The sequence below is a fragment of the Salvelinus sp. IW2-2015 genome, linkage group LG33, assembly GCF_002910315.2.
Source record: "Salvelinus sp. IW2-2015 linkage group LG33, ASM291031v2, whole genome shotgun sequence".
Taxonomy (NCBI): Eukaryota; Metazoa; Chordata; class Actinopteri; order Salmoniformes; family Salmonidae; genus Salvelinus; species Salvelinus sp. IW2-2015.
Window position 1 is genome coordinate 12,647,862 of NC_036872.1, and position 19,464 is coordinate 12,667,325.

The 19,464-nt window shown below is 45.4% G+C and overlaps 1 protein-coding gene across 6 annotated transcripts in view; it reads left to right on the forward strand.

Annotated features, from left to right (window-relative positions):
- Window positions 1-18,737, forward strand: part of cux2b (cut-like homeobox 2b) — a 130,641-nt gene extending 111,904 nt beyond the window's left edge. For 2 of the 6 annotated variants that reach the window (XM_023978981.2, XM_070437097.1), the window contains 14 exons: window positions 3,780-3,828; window positions 4,568-4,672; window positions 4,910-5,092; window positions 5,192-5,250; window positions 5,337-5,385; window positions 5,632-5,722; window positions 5,865-6,518; window positions 7,813-7,929; window positions 8,099-8,952; window positions 9,310-9,475; window positions 9,679-9,981; window positions 11,139-11,327; window positions 13,610-13,886; window positions 13,998-18,737. In XM_023978981.2, the coding sequence (XP_023834749.1) occupies window positions 3,780-3,828; window positions 4,568-4,672; window positions 4,910-5,092; window positions 5,192-5,250; window positions 5,337-5,385; window positions 5,632-5,722; window positions 5,865-6,518; window positions 7,813-7,929; window positions 8,099-8,952; window positions 9,310-9,475; window positions 9,679-9,981; window positions 11,139-11,327; window positions 13,610-13,886; window positions 13,998-14,829 (3,928 nt within the window). In that variant the 3' untranslated portion in view covers window positions 14,830-18,737. The remainder of the gene's footprint in view (window positions 1-3,779; window positions 3,829-4,567; window positions 4,673-4,909; window positions 5,093-5,191; window positions 5,251-5,336; window positions 5,386-5,631; window positions 5,723-5,864; window positions 6,519-7,812; window positions 7,930-8,098; window positions 8,953-9,309; window positions 9,476-9,678; window positions 9,982-11,138; window positions 11,328-13,609; window positions 13,887-13,997) is intronic. The other 4 variants (XM_023978983.2, XM_023978982.2, XM_023978984.2 and 1 more) reach the window with 4 other exon arrangements.
- The last annotated feature ends 727 nt before the right edge of the window (window positions 18,738-19,464 follow it).

The following is a 19,464-nucleotide window of genomic DNA, read 5'->3' on the forward strand; positions in this document are numbered from 1 at the left end:
GTCAGGTCCCCACTGCAGGTCCCCACTGCAGGTCCCTAATGCAGGTCCCCACTGCAGGTCCCCACTGCAGGTCCCTAATGCAGGTCCCTAATGCAGGTCCCTAATGCAGGTCCCTACTGCAGGTCCCTACTGCAGGTCCCTACTCAGCCCCACCTATGCATACACCACTATGCTCAGCCTTCTCTCTTTAGCCATGCTTGCTCTACCCTAATTCACACATGGTCACTCTCCACTGTAATGTACCCATGTCCAGTCTGAACCTTCAGAATGCCATTGTAAAAACAGACCTGGGCTGCAACTGAAATTACACCCTATTCCCTATATAGTTCACTAATTTTGACCAGAGCCCTATGCATGTAGTGCACTATATAGGGAATAGGGTGCCATTTCGGATGTTACTGTGGTGTGACTCACCGACTAATGCAGGTGGATGGATGGGAGAGCTCTGTGTTGGCCTCCTCTGTCTGACAGCCAGAGCCTTGCCTTGCCAGGCCTCAAGAAGAATGGCTTCATTTAAAGATTGCTTCAGAAAACACTCTACCTTGTCCTGAATCTGTGAGCGCTATGTATCTAGCTCAACGGTTTAAATGAATGTGAAGTTGTATGAAGGATGTCGATAGACATTCAAAGTAAACACTCCTTTGTTTGGGTTGTGCTGCGGACGGAGCACAGTGAGCCGGTGCTAATGGATTTTCTCCCAGGCTTAATCCATGGTGCAATTGAACTGTAGTTTCCAGACCCACCGCCATCCATTCTGCTGGATTTGAAGAATTTTCCGTTCGACTCCCCTTTCATGTTCAGCAGCTGTTCACAGTGACGGCTCGTTAGCTCTCTGTGAGGGGAGAGAGGAAGGATGGTTGTGCGTTGGTGTTAGGGCCACTGGGCCAGTGCTTCGTTTGTGAATGGCTTGGCTTGTAGTTAGTGAATAGGTGATGAGGAATACATCCTATATGGGTTGTACGATGAGTGGGTGTTGTCCTCAGCTGCCTGTGATAGGCTAATAGAAACACTAAACACCCCCCCCCTGGTCCAATATCACCACTACCTCTCAGGACTCATCCCCGTGGCTCTGTGTCGCTAACTTCACCTCCTATTACTCTGATTGACTTTTTCCTTGATGTTAATAATAAAGGTGATTTGGCTGTTTTGAGTATCTGAACAGGTAATCAATACAAAGGATTTTTTCCATACTGCTCAAGTTCATTAAATCTGAATATGACACCTGTTACCTTTTTCTGTCAGTGTGGTTCCATCCATCCTGGGCTTATTGATGTGGCCTGGTCTCTGCCCAGAGCTTATGGACTGTATTGCACACCACACCACTACTAATTAATATAGAGAACTATTGATTTATTTGAATTTTTAATGGGCCTGGTTTTACTATTGTTTCACCCCCCCCCCACCCCACCCCCCAAAAGCAACGCTCTGTGACTATTCAGAATGGGTTATAAGTCATGCAGTTAAGTTGTTTGTGTCATTAATCTTCCTCAAACAAGCCCATAATAACCAGCAGTGAGATGAAGGCACTGTCGGGGCAGACGGAGGTGAGGAAGAACATGGTTGGTTTGAAAAGAGTTTGTTTGATAGTGAACAATATCGCTGATTTGCTCTCAAAACACATTTAGTGAAACGGAAAGGGGTTTCTTTGTCCTGAAAACTTCAGAAATCTTTGCATAGTTTAATCAATTTCACAGTCCTCGTTAATTCATCTTTCTCCACATTTTGAAAATCAACTCCCATGTGTCTAAAAAGAAACTTTTGAACTTCAAACAAACCTCATGAATAATCTGTCTATTTATATTGGACTTCTGTGATTGTTAGATGGATGGAGGCATGTAGGAAGGAAATCTCCAAAGAAAAGTATTGTATCGATCAGACATGCAGTCCGTTTCTGTCTGGATTTGGTTGTAGTGTAGTGAGCTATGTGAGGAAATGCTTTGTTTATGTTGTGTGTGATTTAGTGTGAATCGTTTCAGAAAAGTAAGGGGTTTGATAACGAGTTGATGATTAGGTGATTATACCCTCCAAGCCGGTGTTTGGAGGATATATTGGCACGGGTGTTGTTAGGCCCTAGACAGTGGATTGCGTAGTGAGATGGAACAGTAAATAGGCATTTCAACATCATAGGCTTAGCCGGTGGTAATTTGTGGACTAGACACCGGCTGGAACGCGGTTTTAACCAATCAGCATCCAGGTTTAGACCCACCCATTGTATAATTAAGTGATAATGCCCTCGAAGTCGGTGTTTGGAGGATATATTGGCATGGGTGTTGTTTTTAGGCCCGAGACGAAGCCGAGATCTGGCAAACTGTGCCAATATATCCTCCGAACACTGGTTTCGAGGGCATTATCACTTTTGTACAATGGGTTACCAACCAATTCAAATAATGATTGACATATTTAAAAAAAAATATATATATATATTTTGATGAATTTATTCATACTGTTTCATCTTTCCACGAGATATAGTCCCGACACAAATCTAGGGTTGCTACCCAAGCCGGCTGGTTGTTCATTCTATCGGTTAGGTTGCCAGAGATGCAACCAGGTCGTGAAGTATTTTTATTCTGTATCTATGGACGTGACCCAGTCGTTAGTTAATGTTCCGTTCTTATCCCTTTTCTTGCTAGCTAGCCAACTTGGGCTAACACAGTCACGTCAAACAGTGCAGCCAGAATAACCGAAAAGTAGCTGCATTTTCATTTGTTTATGCTATTTCCTAATGACATTAACATAACAATGAGCTAGCTAGTGATGCGGGATTTCACCTGGAATAGAAAATGGTCCCTCTCGCCAGGACACTATTCAGAGAACCTAGGCGTCTACACAGCTAACACAATCCCTTCAAATGCTGGAAAGACAGCAAACTAGCTGCATTTCATTTAGTTAGACCTGTTTTTTGTCATTTCTTTGTATATATCCATAAAACTTATGCTGATTCATGATTTCGAGAAAAGCTGCCTGCCTGTCTGTCTGTCTCATCCCAACTCTTGACACATTCATTCCTATGAGACAGCTGGAGATCAAATGTCAATATTGAAACAATGTTGCAAATGTTGGAGAGACAGACATCAAGGTTTATACAAATCTCTGCTGTTGGAAACCAAACGCTCGTCTAAAAGAAAGGGGAGATTATGTCTAGATGCTTTTTTACAGTGGAGATCAAGTTTATATGTTGCCTGGTTGGGCTGATGAGACAGTGGATTGCGCAGTGAGATGGAACAGTAACTAGCCGTTTCAACGTCATAGCCTTAGCCGGTGGTAACTTGTGAAATAGACACCGGCTGGAACGCGGTTTTAACCAATCAGCATCCAGGATTAGACCCACCCGTTGTATAATTAAGCAATAAGGCACGAGGAGGTGTGGTACAGTATATGGCCAATATACCACGGCTAAGGGCTGTTCTTAGAACGACACAAAGCGGAGTGCCTGGATACAGCCCTTAGCCGTGGTATATTGGCCATATTCCACAAACCTTCAAGGTGCCTTATTGGTATTATAAACTGGTTACCAACATAATTAGAGCTGTAAAAATAAATGTTTTGTCATACCCATGGTATACGGTCTGATATACCATGACTGTCAGCAAATCAGCATTCAGGGCTCGAACCACCCAGTTTATAATGTGTTATAGACTCATGTTATATGTAGGTGTGAGTATTGTGCTGTATGGTGTTGCCCTACATTGAGGTCAGACGTCAAGGAGGGTGTATAAATCATGCTAGACTAGGCGATTGCCCCCTCAGTAACCCACTGGCTGGTTCTGTTTGTGTTCCAGGGCGGAGGAGGTCGGTGTGATCATGATGAATCTTGAGAAGGCAAACCAGGTGAGTGAAAAATGCCGTCCTGTTGGCAGCCCTCTGAATAAGATGCTTCTTCGTTAAGATAATCACTCCTGTAATCAAGCCTCCTGTTTAATTAGACACCCTGCATCCTGCAGCGCCCTTGCCTCTCCCTACCCTGCCTCCCCCTCCCTGAGCTCCTGTGATTAGAGGTGGTAAACCCTGGCCCCCGTCTGTGGGTGCTCCACGGCACCACTGCAACACTCAGTAGAGGACAGGAGAGACTGCCAAGCGCGATTGATGCCGGAGTGCCGTGCGCTGGGGCTCGTACCTACCTCATTGCCTTAATTGCTTCCTTTCCTTCCTAGTGATTTCTCTTCTCTCTCTGTTTTCTCTTTCCTTCCTTCTCTCTCTCTCTCTCTCTCTCTCGCTCTGTCATTCTCTCTCTTGAACCTTCTCTTTCTCCTTCTCTCTCTCTCTTTCTCTCCGCCAGCAGCCCTTAGTTAAATTTTCTCAAAATGAATCATTAATTAGCAGCCCGAGTGTGACGGAGCAGGTAAACAGTCTGGGAAGAAAGTACACTGACTAAACAGTCCTCTCAGGAATATCGAGTTGCGCTCTTCTGCCGGTGGTCCTCCTCTATTTATTTCGTTTGGTCTGTCCTCAGATTGATCTTTCTGTGCTCTTCAGGACCAGTTCATCTATATATCTGCTGAGTGACTGACAGGTTGGCTGTGTCAGTGTTCTGTTGTGTGAGTTGTTATGCTGTGATGTTTGGTTGTAGAAAGCAGAAATGGCCCAGAGGGAGGTGGAGAGGCTAAAGGAACAGCTGGCCAGTCCCCGGAGCGCCACCCCAGGGAGCTGCTATCCACCAGAGGGCACTAGTGGGGTGAGACGAGACCACATCCTCTTCTGTTCAGATCAATGTGTTCCTCGATCCCCCCCCCCCCCCTTCAAATTCATTGAAGCTTCACATCATAGATCTTTTAAGTGTGGGAATTCTGGACGGTATAATTTTTGCCTTTTTCAAAAGGAATTCTCACCTTCCATTTATTTACCCTTCAGTGTCTTTGACTCTTTTTGACTCTGTTTCCTCTCACACCCTGTCTTTCTTTCTTCCACTTAGGAGAGGGGTGATGTGTTGCCATCCAAGCTGGAGGTTAAGCTGATGGCTAAAGACCGAGAGATCCTCAGGCTACTGGAGAACGTACAGAGACTACAGTTCGCACTACAGGAAGTCCAAAACATCTCAGCCAATCAGATCATAGAGCTGGAAAGCCAGCTGGCCTATAAGACAGAAGCTATTGAGGTAAGTCCTACTGCACACACTCAAATGGCAAGAGGTATGGACCCACCTTCTTGTCGGTGGAGTTTGCTGATATATGCTTCCTCTCTTTGACTGTTTCAGAGATTAGAAGCTAAACTGCAATCCCAGTTGGACTATGAAGAGATTAAAACAGAACTCCGGTGAGAAAAACACCCATCGTATTACAATATCGTATATATATATAAACACTATATAATATTCTTACTGTTGTTTTTTTCTCTTGTAGTATCTTGAAGGTAATGAAGCTGGCCTCAACGAATGGTAGTTCGTCCCAGGTGAGATATATATTGAAGTTCGGCTTTGTATTGCCTTGTTGTTCATAGCCCAGCATTAAACAAAATAGTTTGCTTCTTAACGAAACAGACCTTTGGTTTCCTCTTAATGTTCCACTGCTGTCGGGGAAGAAAACGTTTAGCATTGCCATTGAATGCCTCAGTGAGCGTCATACATTGTAAGGATATCTACAGCCACTATAATTGATTAATCGAAATTGAACAGCCTGTGTGTGTGTGTGTCACCAGGACACTGCAGAGGCTTTTTTGCGGGACAAAGAGGCCTTTCTTCCCTCTCCCAAGTACCTGATGGATAAGGCCAGAATCTTACACAACAATGGTGAGGCAACAGTATCTATGCCTATGACATCTAATTGTAGTTCTTGAAAGCTGTGTGTAGTGTAGTGTGTTGGCTCTATGCAGCTGTAAACCCCAGTGGCTGTGAAAGTGCTGCTAATCTGAGTGTGACTCTGTGTCTGCAGATGAGGACCGATCGGAGGAGTCAGGCAGGGAGTCAGACAGGGAGTGGGGCAGGCCCTCAGGGTCCTTCTCCTCAGTCTCCCAGGTGGATGAGCGTACCTCTGCCAGCCCTGGTCCCCCCACAATGGACGTCTCCTCCTCTAGCCACGACCTCCCCCGCCCCTTCTCTGTGTCCCCCTGCTCAAGGGACAGGCTGTCTGCGGACCACGTCGTCCACAAGCAGCTCCTTTCCTCCCCACTCTTCAAGAAGGAATCCGGCAGCCCCCTCATGGCCTTCCCCACTGCCCTGTATGCAGCCAAAGTCACCCTAATGTCAGCCAATCAGGGACCTGCAGGGGCCGGCGGCATCGAGGCCGGCCTGCCCAGTGACCAATCGGAAAGCGGGAGCTCCACTGCGGGTGATGACGACCAGTTGGAGACAGCAGAGATTGCCTTCCAGGTCAAAGAGCAGCTGTTGAAGCACAACATTGGCCAGCGTGTGTTTGGTCACTATGTGCTGGGCCTATCACAGGGCTCGGTCAGTGAGATACTGGCCCGACCCAAGCCCTGGAGGAAGCTGACAGTGAAAGGCAAGGAGCCCTTCATCAAGATGAAACAGTTCCTGTCTGACGATCAGAACATCCTGGCCCTCAGGACCATCCAGGTCCGACAGAGAGGTGAGTGGACTGGACAGTTGTCACTGGCTTGCCTCTGAAACTCAGCAGGGTCGGTCCTGGGCGGTCCCTGGATGGGAGACCAGATGCTGCTGGAAGTGGTGTTGGAAGACCAGTAAGGGGCAGTCTTTCCTCTGGTCTAAGGTGATCCCAATGCCCCAGGGCAGTGAAAGGGACATTGCCCTGCGTAGGGTGCCGTCTTTCGGATGGGACGTTAAACGGGTGTCCTGACTCTCTGTGGTCATTAAAAATCCAATGCCACTCATCTAAAGAGTATGGGTGTTAACCCCTCATGGCTAAATTCCCAACCTGGCCCCATTCCATCATGGCCACCTAATCATCCCCCTAATTCCTAATTGGCATATATCATCTCTCCACCTCTCCACAAAAATGGTTGCCATGCATCACCCAAGTGGATGCTACACATTGGTGGTGGATGAGGTGAGTTTCCCCCTACTATGTAAAGTGCTCTGAGTAAAATGAAATAATATCAGGCATTAATTTACTGTACATGCATTTAATGTGCTAAAGCAGAAGGTTGTGTATTGCGGTAGCAGTATTTTTATTTGAGGATTTTATTAGTGCTGTGGGATAGAGCAGAGTTGGCCACTCTGTCTCTCTGATGAGTTTTGAAAGGTTGGTGGTTTAGTTTCTGGGCCTCTGCATTTAAACCGTTTAATCTCCCTGGGCTGCACTTTTAACTTCTTCATTTGCATTTGACATTTTAGTCATTTAGCAGAGACTCTTACCCAGAGCGACTTTAGTGCATTCATCTTCAGATAGCTAGGTGAGACAGCCACATATCACAGTCATAGTAAGTACATTTTTCCACTAAAGTAGCTATCACCAAAGTCAGAGCTAGTAAGGTGGAAAAAAAGTTAAGTGCGAGTGTTAGTTCTCTGGGGGGGGGGCTGTGGGATTATTATTTAAGATACTCTGCTGTCCTAGCTTCAGGGGGAGGCTGGTTCCACCATTGGGGTGCCAGGACAGAGAAGAGCTTGGACTGGACAAGGCGGAAGCTTCCCTCCCATAGGGATGCGAGGGCCAAGAGAATAGAGGTGGCTTCCTCTCCCATGTTTCTTGTGTTACTTTTAAACTTTGTTTTCTTCCCAGATTTCAGAGCTTTTGAAAGTTGAGCTTGCCGTATACCGCAACCTCAGACGCCAACATCTCAAAGGCAGCCATTGATCTTCCAGTCGAAAGCAAAGCCTTGGAACTGCTCTCTGATCAGCCATCCCACTCACTCGCTCTCTCTCCCCCCTCCTTTTCTCACTCTCTGTTACCCTCTCTGTGGTAGGGAGCATCACTCCTCGCATCCGAACTCCTGAAACTGGGTCAGACGACGCCATCAAGAATATCTTGGAGCAGGCCAAGAAGGAAATCCAGTCCCAGAGAGGAGGTGTGTCTGGAACAGGTTATGCATCTACTCTTTATTCAACTGTGCTAGGTCAGGTCACATTTTAGATTATAATTATTTTGGTTTGTACATTTTGAGAGCAATTTTCATTTTCATTGTGAGTGTGTATTCGTAGAGTTCTCTGTAACGGTTTGTGTGTGTTTGTGTGTACGTGCACGATCTGCAGGTGACATTAAATCGTCCCTGGGCAGCCCCTCCGGCTTGAGCAGTAATGGGGCGGGCGGCAGCTCAGACGACACCATCAAGAACATCCTGGAGCAGGCTAGGAGGGAGATGCAGGCACAGCAGCAGGCCCTGATGGAGATGGATGTCTGTGGCAGGGCCTCTGCCACCAGCGCTGGGCCCCAGGTGGAGCGCCTGGGGCTCCCTGAGCCTTCCAAGGTCCTGCCTTTACCCACCTTCATCAAACAGGAGGAGGGGGGCACGGTGACCGTGTGCATGGCCAACCCCATCAGCAGCCCCCAGACCCCCCTCAGTGTCCTCTCCCCCGCCGCCTTTGTCCAGAACATCATCCGTAAAGTCAAGTCGGAGATCGGTGAGGCGGGGACTTACTTCGACCAGCACTGGTCTGTGGAGCGGGGGCCCATAGGCATGGTGGGCGGCGTAGGGGGCGGCAGCTCTCGGCCCTTCACCTCAGTGTCTCCCTCCCTCTCCTCCTCCTCGTCTTCGGGCCCCTCGGCCCTGCCCCGGCCCTGGCCCCGGCTGGAGAACGGAGAGTGTCTGCCCAACAGTGAGGAGGCGTCTGCAGCCGAGGAGGACACTGGCTCGGGGATGGTACGGTCTGTGGAGGTAAAAGTGGAGTCAGACGTGTCAGTGAGTGGGGAGTCACCCGGCCCTGGTCGTGGCCTGTCCTATTACCCATCGTACCTCCCCCGCACACTGAAGCCCACCGTGCCGCCGCTGACGCCGGAGCAGTATGAGATGTACATGTACCGTGAGGTGGACACCATCGAACTCACCCGGCAGGTCAAAGAGAAGCTGGCCAAGAACGGCATCTGTCAGAGGATCTTTGGTGAAAAGGTTTGTGTTCACTTCACTCCATGCTTCTTCTAAAAAGGTTGACATATTTTGGATAACTTAATGTGTCTCAATAAGTAATTTGTGAGGCCTCTTTCTAAGCCAAAAATGATTAAGATGTATCATGTGAATATGAAACTGATTTTGAGCATGTGTAATCAAAGCTTGTTCTTCAATTCTTATAGATTGTGTGCTTCTGCCCTCTAGTGGTTGTAGATATTCACTTAAAAATGGGCCCTTAGTGAAGCTGTGCCAGTCAGCATTTTGTCATGTCTCGAACAGATACCAAAGAGGTACTGAAATTGTTGCATTTGCTCAGTAGGAATAACTTGATGTTTATCCTGTGTATCCTCTCCCCAGGTGCTGGGTCTGTCTCAGGGCAGTGTGAGTGACATGCTGTCTCGGCCCAAACCCTGGAGCAAGCTGACCCAGAAAGGCAGGGAACCCTTCATCCGCATGCAGCTGTGGCTGCTGGACCAGCTGGGCCAAGCACTCACCCAGCTTCCCAGCCAAAGCCTCTCTCAAGGTGGGCCGCTACACATCACACACTGCAGCTTGGGCCTATTTATTTTATACAAGTAATATTTTGTATACATATAAGTTATGGTCAATAAGAGTACGAGTGTCTTTTCTAGCTAATCAGCTGAATAGAGAAGGTCTCTTTGCTTCTTTATCTGTTGCTCTGACTGATGATTTCACCCTCTGATGTTTTGTGACTACCGCCCATAGATAAAAGCCCAGTGACGGCCCAGTCGTCGCCCTCCCCGCCCCCCAGCCCAGAGGAGAGCCGCCCCAGCCCATTGGTGGAGCCCGTCAGCCTTACCCTGGAGAGCAGCAAAGAGAACCAGCAGCCTGATGGCCTGGGCCTGATGCCCCCCCACCCAGAAGGAGGGAAATCCACCCCGAGCCTGCTGTCCCTCCACCAGCCCCACACCCCCCTGGGCATCCAGGAGCTGGTGGCAATGTCCTCAGAGCTGGACACATATGCCATCACCAAGAAGGTCAAGGAGGTGTTAACAGACAACAACCTAGGTGAGTGTAAGTTATTGTCTCTGGATATGGCTTTTAGGAATGAGTGTGGGATTTATGTTGTGGTGAGTTAATGTTATGTGTTGTGGTGTCCACTAGGCCAGCGGACCTACTTTATGTGTGCTCTGGTTGGAATACAGTATGTCTGTCAATGTGTGTGTTAACTTCCTGTGAAACTGGAGGGCGCGCAATTCAAATAGATAATCATAAATATTATGGATTTTAAACATTTAGGTAAATATAAGTGTCTTATATCGGCTGAAAGCTTAAATTCTTGTTAATCTAACTGCACTGTCTGATTTACAGTAGCTATTACAGCAAAAACATGCCATGCGATTGTTTGAGGACTGCGCCCCACATCAAAATATTTTATCACCAGCACAGGTTTCATACATTCACATATAACAATTAAATATTCACTTACTTTTTGAAAATCTTCCTCTGATTTGTCATCCAAAGGGTCCCAGCTATAACATGTAGTGTCGTTTTGTTAGGGAAAATCCTTCTTTATATCCCAAAATGTCAGTTTAGTTGGCGCCATCGATTTGAGTAATGCACTCGTTCAACTTGCAGAGAAAGGAATGCGAAAATCTACCCCTAAACTTTATTCAACAAGTCAAAATACGTTTCTATTTACTCCTCAGATACCCTAAAATGTAATCAAACTATAATATTTTTTTCTGAAAGAAGTATGTTCAGTAGGAAACCGATTTTAGCAGGTGCGTAATGTCTTCATGGCGTGCGCAAACACGAATTTCCAAGACTGTGTCCCTCAACAGTTTTAGTAATTTCTTATTCGTTTTTGAAGTTACAAGCCTGAAACCTTGAACATAGACTGCTGACACCCTGTGGAAGCCATAGGAATTGAGCTAATTTTCAATATGACCTTTCTCTTGCATTTCTAAGAGGATGGTCTCTCTCACAAAAATGAATCTGGTTGTTTTTTCTTTGGATTCTCTCCTATCATATATATTGTGTTATATTCTCCTTCATTATTTCTACAAACTTCGTAGTGTTTTCTTTCCAATGGTACCAATTATATGCATATCCTGGCTTCAGGGCCTGAGCTACGGCAGTTTACTTTGGGCACGTCATTCAGGCAGGAAGTGTAGAAAAAAGGTGCCTAGCCCTAAGATTAAACTTTTGTTTGTGTGCTCTAGGCCAGCGGCTGTTTGGGGAGAGTATACTGGGCCTCACCCAGGGCTCAGTGTCAGACCTGCTCTCCAGGCCCAAGCCCTGGCACAAACTCAGCCTCAAAGGCAGGGAGCCTTTCGTCCGCATGCAACTGTGGCTCAACGACCCGCACAACGTGGACAAGCTGAGGGACATGAAGAAGATGGAGAAGAAAGGTGTTAAAGGAATTTCATTCCTATGTTTATCAACCAATTCAATTAAAACACTCTGCCCATAAATAAGAATTTGTAAGATAATTATCAGCCAAATGGACAGAAACCAGTCTTAAAATCAATCAATCAATAGCGTTTATTCTCGAGAGTACTGATCATAATACATTTTACATCAGGTTATATAATAAAGATGATGTCATAGGTTTTAATGTCCAACCTCCTCTCGGATACAATGGCAATACAGTTCGAGTTCTCATTACTGTATGCCACCTGTTAAACTATCTACAACCAACCCAAGGTCTTTCCCCTCCCTGGGTAGAGACATCATTCTAGCCTGTCTGAAGATAAACCCATTCTTTCTAACAAGGAACACATAACATTCAACATTTATGATTATAATAAGATTCATTCTTACAGTAATATAGTAGTATTCTGTTTAGTTATAATTCTAAGTCAAATGTATACATATTTTAGTCATTAAACACAAAAATCCCGTAACAAAAGGTTGGTCTATTTACAGCATGTTATCTGCAAATGATGCTCTGTTATCAGGGTTTGCATGTTAGCAGTATGTGTATTTGCATTTAGCCAGTCATACAGTAGAGCACTGTGTGGATGTACCAATAGATGTACAGTGCATTCGGAAAGTGTTCAGACCCCTTCCCTTTTTCAACATTTTGTTATCTTACAGCCTTATTCTAAAATGGATGACATAATTTCCCCCCCTCATCAATCTACACACAATACCCCATAATGACAAAGCGAAAACAGTTTTTTTTAAACATTTTTGCAAATGTATAAAAATTCAAACAGAAATACCTTATTTACATAAGTATTCAGACCCTTTGCTATGAGACTCGAAATTGAGCTCAGGTGCATCCTGTTTCCATTGATCATCCTTGAGTTGTTTCTACAACTTGATTGGAGTCCACCTGTGGTAAATTAAATTGATTGGGCATGATTTGGAAAGGCACACACCTGTCTATATAAGGTCCCACAGTTGACAGTGCATGTCAGAGCAAAAACCAAGCCATGAGGTCGAAGGAATTGTCCGTAGAGGTTCGAGGCAGAATTGTGTTGAGACACAGATCTGGGGAAGGGTACCAAAACATTTGTGCAGCATTGAAGTTCCCCACGAAAACAGTGGCCTCCATCATTCTTAAATTGCAAGACTCTTCCTAGAGCTGTCCGCCCGGCCAAACTAAGCAATCGGGGGAGAAGGGCCTTGGTCAGGGAGGTGACCAAGAACCCAATGGTCACTCTGACAGAGCTCCAGAGTTCCTCTGTGGTGAAGGGAGAACATTCCAGAAGGAAAACCATCTCTGCAGCACTCCACCAATCAAGCCTTTATGGTAGAGTGGCCAGATGGAAGCCACTCCTCATTTAAAGGCACATGACAGACAGCTTGGAGTTTGCCAAACGGCACCTAAAAGACTCTCAGACCAGACAATATTCTCTGGTCTGATGAAACCAAGATTGAACTCTTTGGCCTGAATGCCAAGCGTCATGTCTGGCAGAAACCTGGCACCATCCCTACGGTGAAGCATGGTGGTGGCAGCATCATGCTGTGGGGATGTTTTTCAGAGGCAGGGACTAGGAGACTAGTCCGGATTCAGGGAAAGATGAACGGAGAGATCCTTGATGAAAACATGCTCCAGAGCGCTCAGGACCTCAGACTGAGGCCAAGGTTCAACTTCCAACAGGACAACGACCCTAAGCACACAGCCAAGACAACGCAGGAGTGGCTTTTGGACAAGTCTCTGAATGTCCTTGGGTGTCCCAGCCAGAGCCCGGACTTGAACCCGATCGAATATCTCTTGATTGACCTGAAAATAGCTGAGCAGCGACGTTCCCCATCCAACCTGACAGAGCTTGAATGGATCTGCAGAGAAGAATGGGAGAAAATCCCCAACTACAGGTGTGCCAAGCGTGTAGAATAATACCCAAGAAGACTCACTGCCAAAGGTGCTTCAACAAAGTACTCAGTAAAGGGTCTGAATACTTATGTAAATGTGATATTTCCATTATTTATTTATTTATTTTATACATTTGCACAAATTTCTAAAAACCTGTTTTTGCTTTGTCATTATGGGGTATTGTGTGTAGATTGATGAGGGGGAAAAACGATTTAATATATTTTAGAATAAGGCTGTAACCTAACAAAATGTGGAAAAGTCAAGGAGTCTGAATACTTTACGAATGTGTGATGGATTGATTAGTGTTATGCCATGCTTTGTCATTGAATTCTATACATCTCTCTCTCTCTCTCTGTGTTGTCCTCTCAGCCTACCTGAAGAGGCGGTATGGGCTGCTGAGTACCGGCTCAGACAGTGACTCTCCCAGTGCCCGCTCTGAGTGTGTGAGCCCAGCTCTGGCTTCAATAGACCTGTGTCCCTACAGTCAGGTGAAGAAGCCCAGGGTGGTGCTGGGGGCTGAGGAGAAGGAGGCTCTGAGGAAGGCCTACCTCCTGGAGCCATACCCCTCCCAGCACACCATTGAGATGCTGGCCTGCCAGCTCAACCTCAAAACCAATACCGTCATCAACTGGTTCCACAACTACAGGTCAGACATGGCATCAGATCCCTACCCCTAGAGGGACTAGAATAATTACATTGAATAAATAAGGTACACGACTCCTTCAAACTGTTAGTTTGATTGTTGTGTTTTTCTAAGCAGGTCCAGGATGCGACGGGAGGTCCTCATGGAGGGTCTCCAGGACAACGACACAGACACAGAACACCACAGCTACTCTCCCTCGGCCATACAGAGCCCCATCTCAGACGGAGATGAGAGGAGGCTGCTGCACCCAGCTGGACGCACCCCCCACCCCGTCCGCCCCCTCAGCGCCAACACACCACTGCCTCATGTCAAACAGGAGGCCAGTGAGCGGGAGGATGAGGGAGAGGAGGAGGAGAGGAACGGCTACATCAAACAGCCTAAGATCCAGTGTTTCTCTATGGGTGTCCAGTTCCCTCAGTTGAAAATGGAGCATGAGGACCTGATGGGTGGCTGCCGAGAGCTCCACCTGGCTCCACACTATCCTCAGAGCCTGAGGCAGGAAGAGGGTATGAGCAGCCAGGCTCAGGGGCTCTTCCAGGAGGCGCTCTCCCTAGATGGTCCCCAGAGAACCAGCCAGTCCAGGCACGAGGTTGACGACTCCAGCAAGTCTCCTGTGGACCCGGTCAGCTTCAAGGCCTCGTCTGAGCCCTGCCGCAGCAGCCTGGAGGTCTCACTCAACTCCCCCTCCGCTGCCTCCTCGCCCGGCCTCATGATGTCCGTCTCCCCTGTCTCATCTTCCTCTGCACCCATCTCCCCATCCCTGCCCAACCCACCCACGACAAGCACCAACCACAGCCTGGACCCTAACCCCATGCCTCCCATCCAGAGCCCTAAGCCCAACAGGAGCGTTCAGAGACGCACCGAGAAAATTGCCAACCTCAACAACATCATCCACAGGCTGGAGAGAGCGGCTAACCGGGAGGAGACCCTGGAGTGGGAGTTTTAGGCCCCTCTCTTCCTCCACATTTCCTCAGTTCTGCTGACTCACACCAGACATGGGAGACTCTCAAAGAGAAGCTTCAGGAACACATGAAGTGGAGCCTGGCTCCTGAAGGCCTGTCCTCCCTGTCTGATCATACTGAATAAATACCCTGTAGGACAGCAGGGGAAACCAGAGCTAAACTTACAGACAAATTCCCTTAGAGGGCTTTTAGAAAAGAAAAAATATTTATAAATGTGTTTTAGTTTTTTTTGATAATGGATACTACTTTGAAATATATGTAACAGCACTAGCTGTTGTTTTACTTAATGGACTCTGACGTGAAGACTTTTGCAGCTATGGTGTCATGAAATGTACACTGAAGTTGTGTAGATTGCCACTGGGTGAGATTAAAAAAGACCCTGTCTTAAGCCATCAAAAGCACTATAATTATATAAAAAGAGACACTGACCAAATTTGCTAATTTTTTTATAGCAATTTTTCCGATTTTGTCTGTAAAACGGGACAGTTTAAGTCAAGTAACGTGAAATTGTACTACTGACTAAGGGATAGTCCTTTAAGACTCTAAATATTCAACATCTCCTATGTACTTAGTTTCTTGGTGATATGTTTTGAAACATTTGTAACACAAATGTGTAAAGTGTGGTTGTACATGTTGTAGAATTGTCTGCAATAGCCTTCTGAACCAGATGTATCATGGTATTCAACTGACCCTGTTATCCTCTATAGTTAGTCACCTGTGATATACTGGAGCAAAAATTTGTGAAAAGAAATCTGTGAAAAATAAGAAAAAAAGGAAATGTAAAATCTAATGAGTAGAATCTTTTTTGTTTATTATATAATCCTGGAGGTTTACAGTTTTGAACCCTTGTGCACTTGTCAGTAAGTGAAACTCACTACACATGAGCACAGTTTACATGATTTATTTCAGACTTACCTCTATGATCCTTTAACCTCTATGATCCTCCCACCGTTTGAATAAATTGATTAAGATATGTTTGAATTATGTCTCAGACAGCAATGGAACCTGAGAATCTACTAGTGAGGAGTCACAGGCAAATATTGACATTATTTAATACCACATTGAGAACCCCTGCTCTTGGATAACAAAAGACTTCATCCTCCTTTTCTCGCTTGATCCATCGTCCTTCTGTCCTCTCACGGGCTTTCATGCTGTTCCTCCTGCAGTCGTGTTTATTGTGCCCTTCCAGAGAGGTAATGCATTACTCCCTCAGTTGAAATACACTACATAACCAAAAGTATGTGGACACCTGCTCATAGAACATCTCTTTCCAAAATCATGGGCATTTATATGGAGTTGGTCCCCCCTTTGCTGCTATAACAGCCTCCACTCTTCTGGGAAGGCTTTCCACTAGATGTTGGAACATTGCTGCGGGGACTTGCTTCCATTCAGCCAAAAGAGCATGAGTGAGGTTGGGCACTGATGTTGGGCGATTAGGCCTGGCTCGCAGTCGGCGTTCCAATTTATCCCAAAGGTGTTGGATGAGGTGGAGGTCAGAGCTCTGTGCAGGCCAGTCAAGTTCTTCCACACCGATCTCGACAAACCATTTCTGTATGGACCTCGCTCTATGCACAGGGGCATTGTCATGCTGAAACAGGAAAGGGCCTTCCCCAAACTGTTGCCACAAAGTTGGAAGCACACAATCGTCTAGAATGTCATTGTATGCTGTAGCGTTAAGATTTCCGGGCCTAGCCAGAACCATGAAAAACAGCCCCAGACCATTATTCCTCCTCCACCAAACTTTACAGTTGGCACTATGCATTCGGGTATGTAGCATTCTCCTTGCATCCGCCAAACCTAGATTCGTCCGTCGGACTGCCAGATGGTGAAGTGTGGTTCATCACTCCAGAGAACGTGTTTCCACTGCTCCAGAGTCCAATGGTGGCGAGCTTTTGAACTCTCCAGCCAATGCTTGGCATTGCGAATGGTGATCTTAGGCTTGTGTGCGGTTGCTCGGCCATGGAAACCCATTACATGAAGCTCCCGACGAACAGTTCTTGTGCTGATATTGCTTCCAGAGGCAGTTTGGAACTCGGAAGTGAGTGTTGCAACCGAAGACAGACAATTTTTACACGCTTCAGCACTCGCCAGTCCTGTTCTGTGAGCTTGTGTGACCTACCACTTCGCGGCTGAGCCGTTGTTGCTCCTAGACGTTTCCACTTCACAATAACAGCACTTACAGTTGACCGAGGCAGCTCTAGCAGGGCAGAAATTTGACAAACTGACTTGTTGGAAAGGTGGTATCCTATAACAGGTCCACATTGAAAGTCACTGAGCTCTTCAGTAAAGCCATTCTACTACCAATGTTTGTCTATGGAGATTTCATGGCGGTGTGCTCGATTTTATATACCTGTCAGCAATGGGTGTGGCTGAAATAGCCGAATCCACTAATTTGAAGGGGTATCCACATACTTTTGTATATATACTGTATTGTATCTGTGCACTTGTGAGTGCAAGGGAAATTGACTGTTAGATAAATTAGTGCCCGAGAATGTAATGTTTACTTTAGCTCTGGTTTAGGCTTACTGTGTGCAACACCTAGCGTTTAGTTCAGTGGGCTAACACAGTCTTGAGTCATTCAAACATCTCTGGTTTGATTCTTTGATGATAACATACTGTAGAAAGACACAATACGCTATAGAGCACCCACAAGTTTCTCTCTTGTTTGAGTCTATCTGACTGGAATAAGAATCTGTAAGCATGGATACGAGTCCTGATGGAAAGAACATGATACAATATGACCTCGTCAAAATTCTACTACCGGTATATTGAATTCGGTTTGAAAGTACATTCTATGACACAAAATTAAATCAATTATTTCATATTATGCTTGCCGCTGGCCACTACTGTATTGTGTCTGTAGTATGAGTTTTGTCATGCTTGCAGTTTGTTAATATCTTCTATATTTTGCTTCTGTTTGGTACTCTGGACGATTTTAATAGATATTCAATACCTTGTGTATGAACTACTTACAGCACTTAGATATTATTAATAATTGTGAGGATTCATGAAAAGTTCCAATATCGAAATTATCCTAACTTTTGGTGTCCACAAGTCTTTGCCTTTACTGTATTGTTGAATTTGGTAGTAAACACTTGCACATGTCTTACTAGTTCAGAGGATTTGGATTGTATGTATAGATATATAAATATTACACATTTACTGAAAATGATATCATATGTTCTTGAACAAAATGTGCTGGCTATATTGAAATGGAGTGTACAGATCTATTAACCAATCCCATATGAGCCAGTTCTGGTCTGGCAAGCTTGCCCATGATTTCGACCTTCTCTCAGGGTAGTCTTGCTTCTTAAAGCTTTACTGAACCAGTCACTCTCATCACTGGTCAATAATGAATTAATATAATATCAGAAGTTAACAGAAGACAGGATGGTTCTTCTGCCATATGTTATATGGGATTATGGGAATGCACATGGAAAACTAGTGGTTGGTTTTTGAGAACAATGGCAGACTATTTTGTAATTCGTTGGTACAATGACAATGTTCAGAAGTAGGTAATTTAATCGAATGGTTTTTGTGAAGCAAATGGGGGGAGGAATAATTATAAAATTGCTGACATCCTGACAGAATTGACTCTTCCGTACTTGCTGAGCAGATAATGTATATGTGCTTGACATTATATACCTCTAAGGATGAAATAGGGGAATTTGGAAATCCCATATTAAACTATGACGAACTTTCCTTTGTTTTAACACCTAATTTTATGTCTCAGTGATACTGTATATGGGAGTACATAGAAGTAACTTTTCTTGTATGAGATATCATTGTCTTACAGAGAAAAATGTACTACACTGAACAAAAATATAAACACAACATGTAAAGTGTTGGTCCCATGTTTCATGAGCTGAAATAAAAGATCACAGAAATGTTCCATACGCACAAAAAGCTTATTTCTCTCAAACGTTGTGCACAAATCATTTGTACATCCCTATTAGTGAGCATCTCTCCTTTACCAAGATAATCCATCCACCTGACAGGTGTGGCATATCAAGAAGCTGATTAAACAGCATGATCATTACACAGGTGCACCTTGTGCTGGGGACAATAAAAAGCCACTCGAAAAAGTGTGGTTTTGTCACACAACACAATGCCACAGATGTCTCAAGTTTTGAGGGAGCTTTCAATTGGCATGCTGACTGCAGGAATGCCCACCATAAGCCGCCTCCAACATCGTTTTAGAGAATTTGGCAGTACGTCCAACCAGGCCTCACAACCGCAAACCACGTGTATGGCGTCATGTGGACGAGCGGTTTGCTGATGTCAACGTTGTGAACAGAGTGCCCCATGGTGGCGGTGGGGTTATGGTATGAGCAGGCATAAGCATACAGACAACGAACACAATTACATTTATTGATGGCAATTTTGATGCACAGATATACCGTGACGAGATTCTGAGGCCCATTTCTTTTCAGGTATCTGTGACCAACAGATGCATATCTGTATTCCCAGTCATGTGAAATCCATAGATTAGGGCCTAATGAATTTATTTAAATTGACTGATTTCCTCTTATGAACTGTAACTCAGTAAAATATTTGAAATTGTTGCATGTTGCATTTATATTTCTGTTCAGTATAATAAATGGAGGAAAATGGAATGG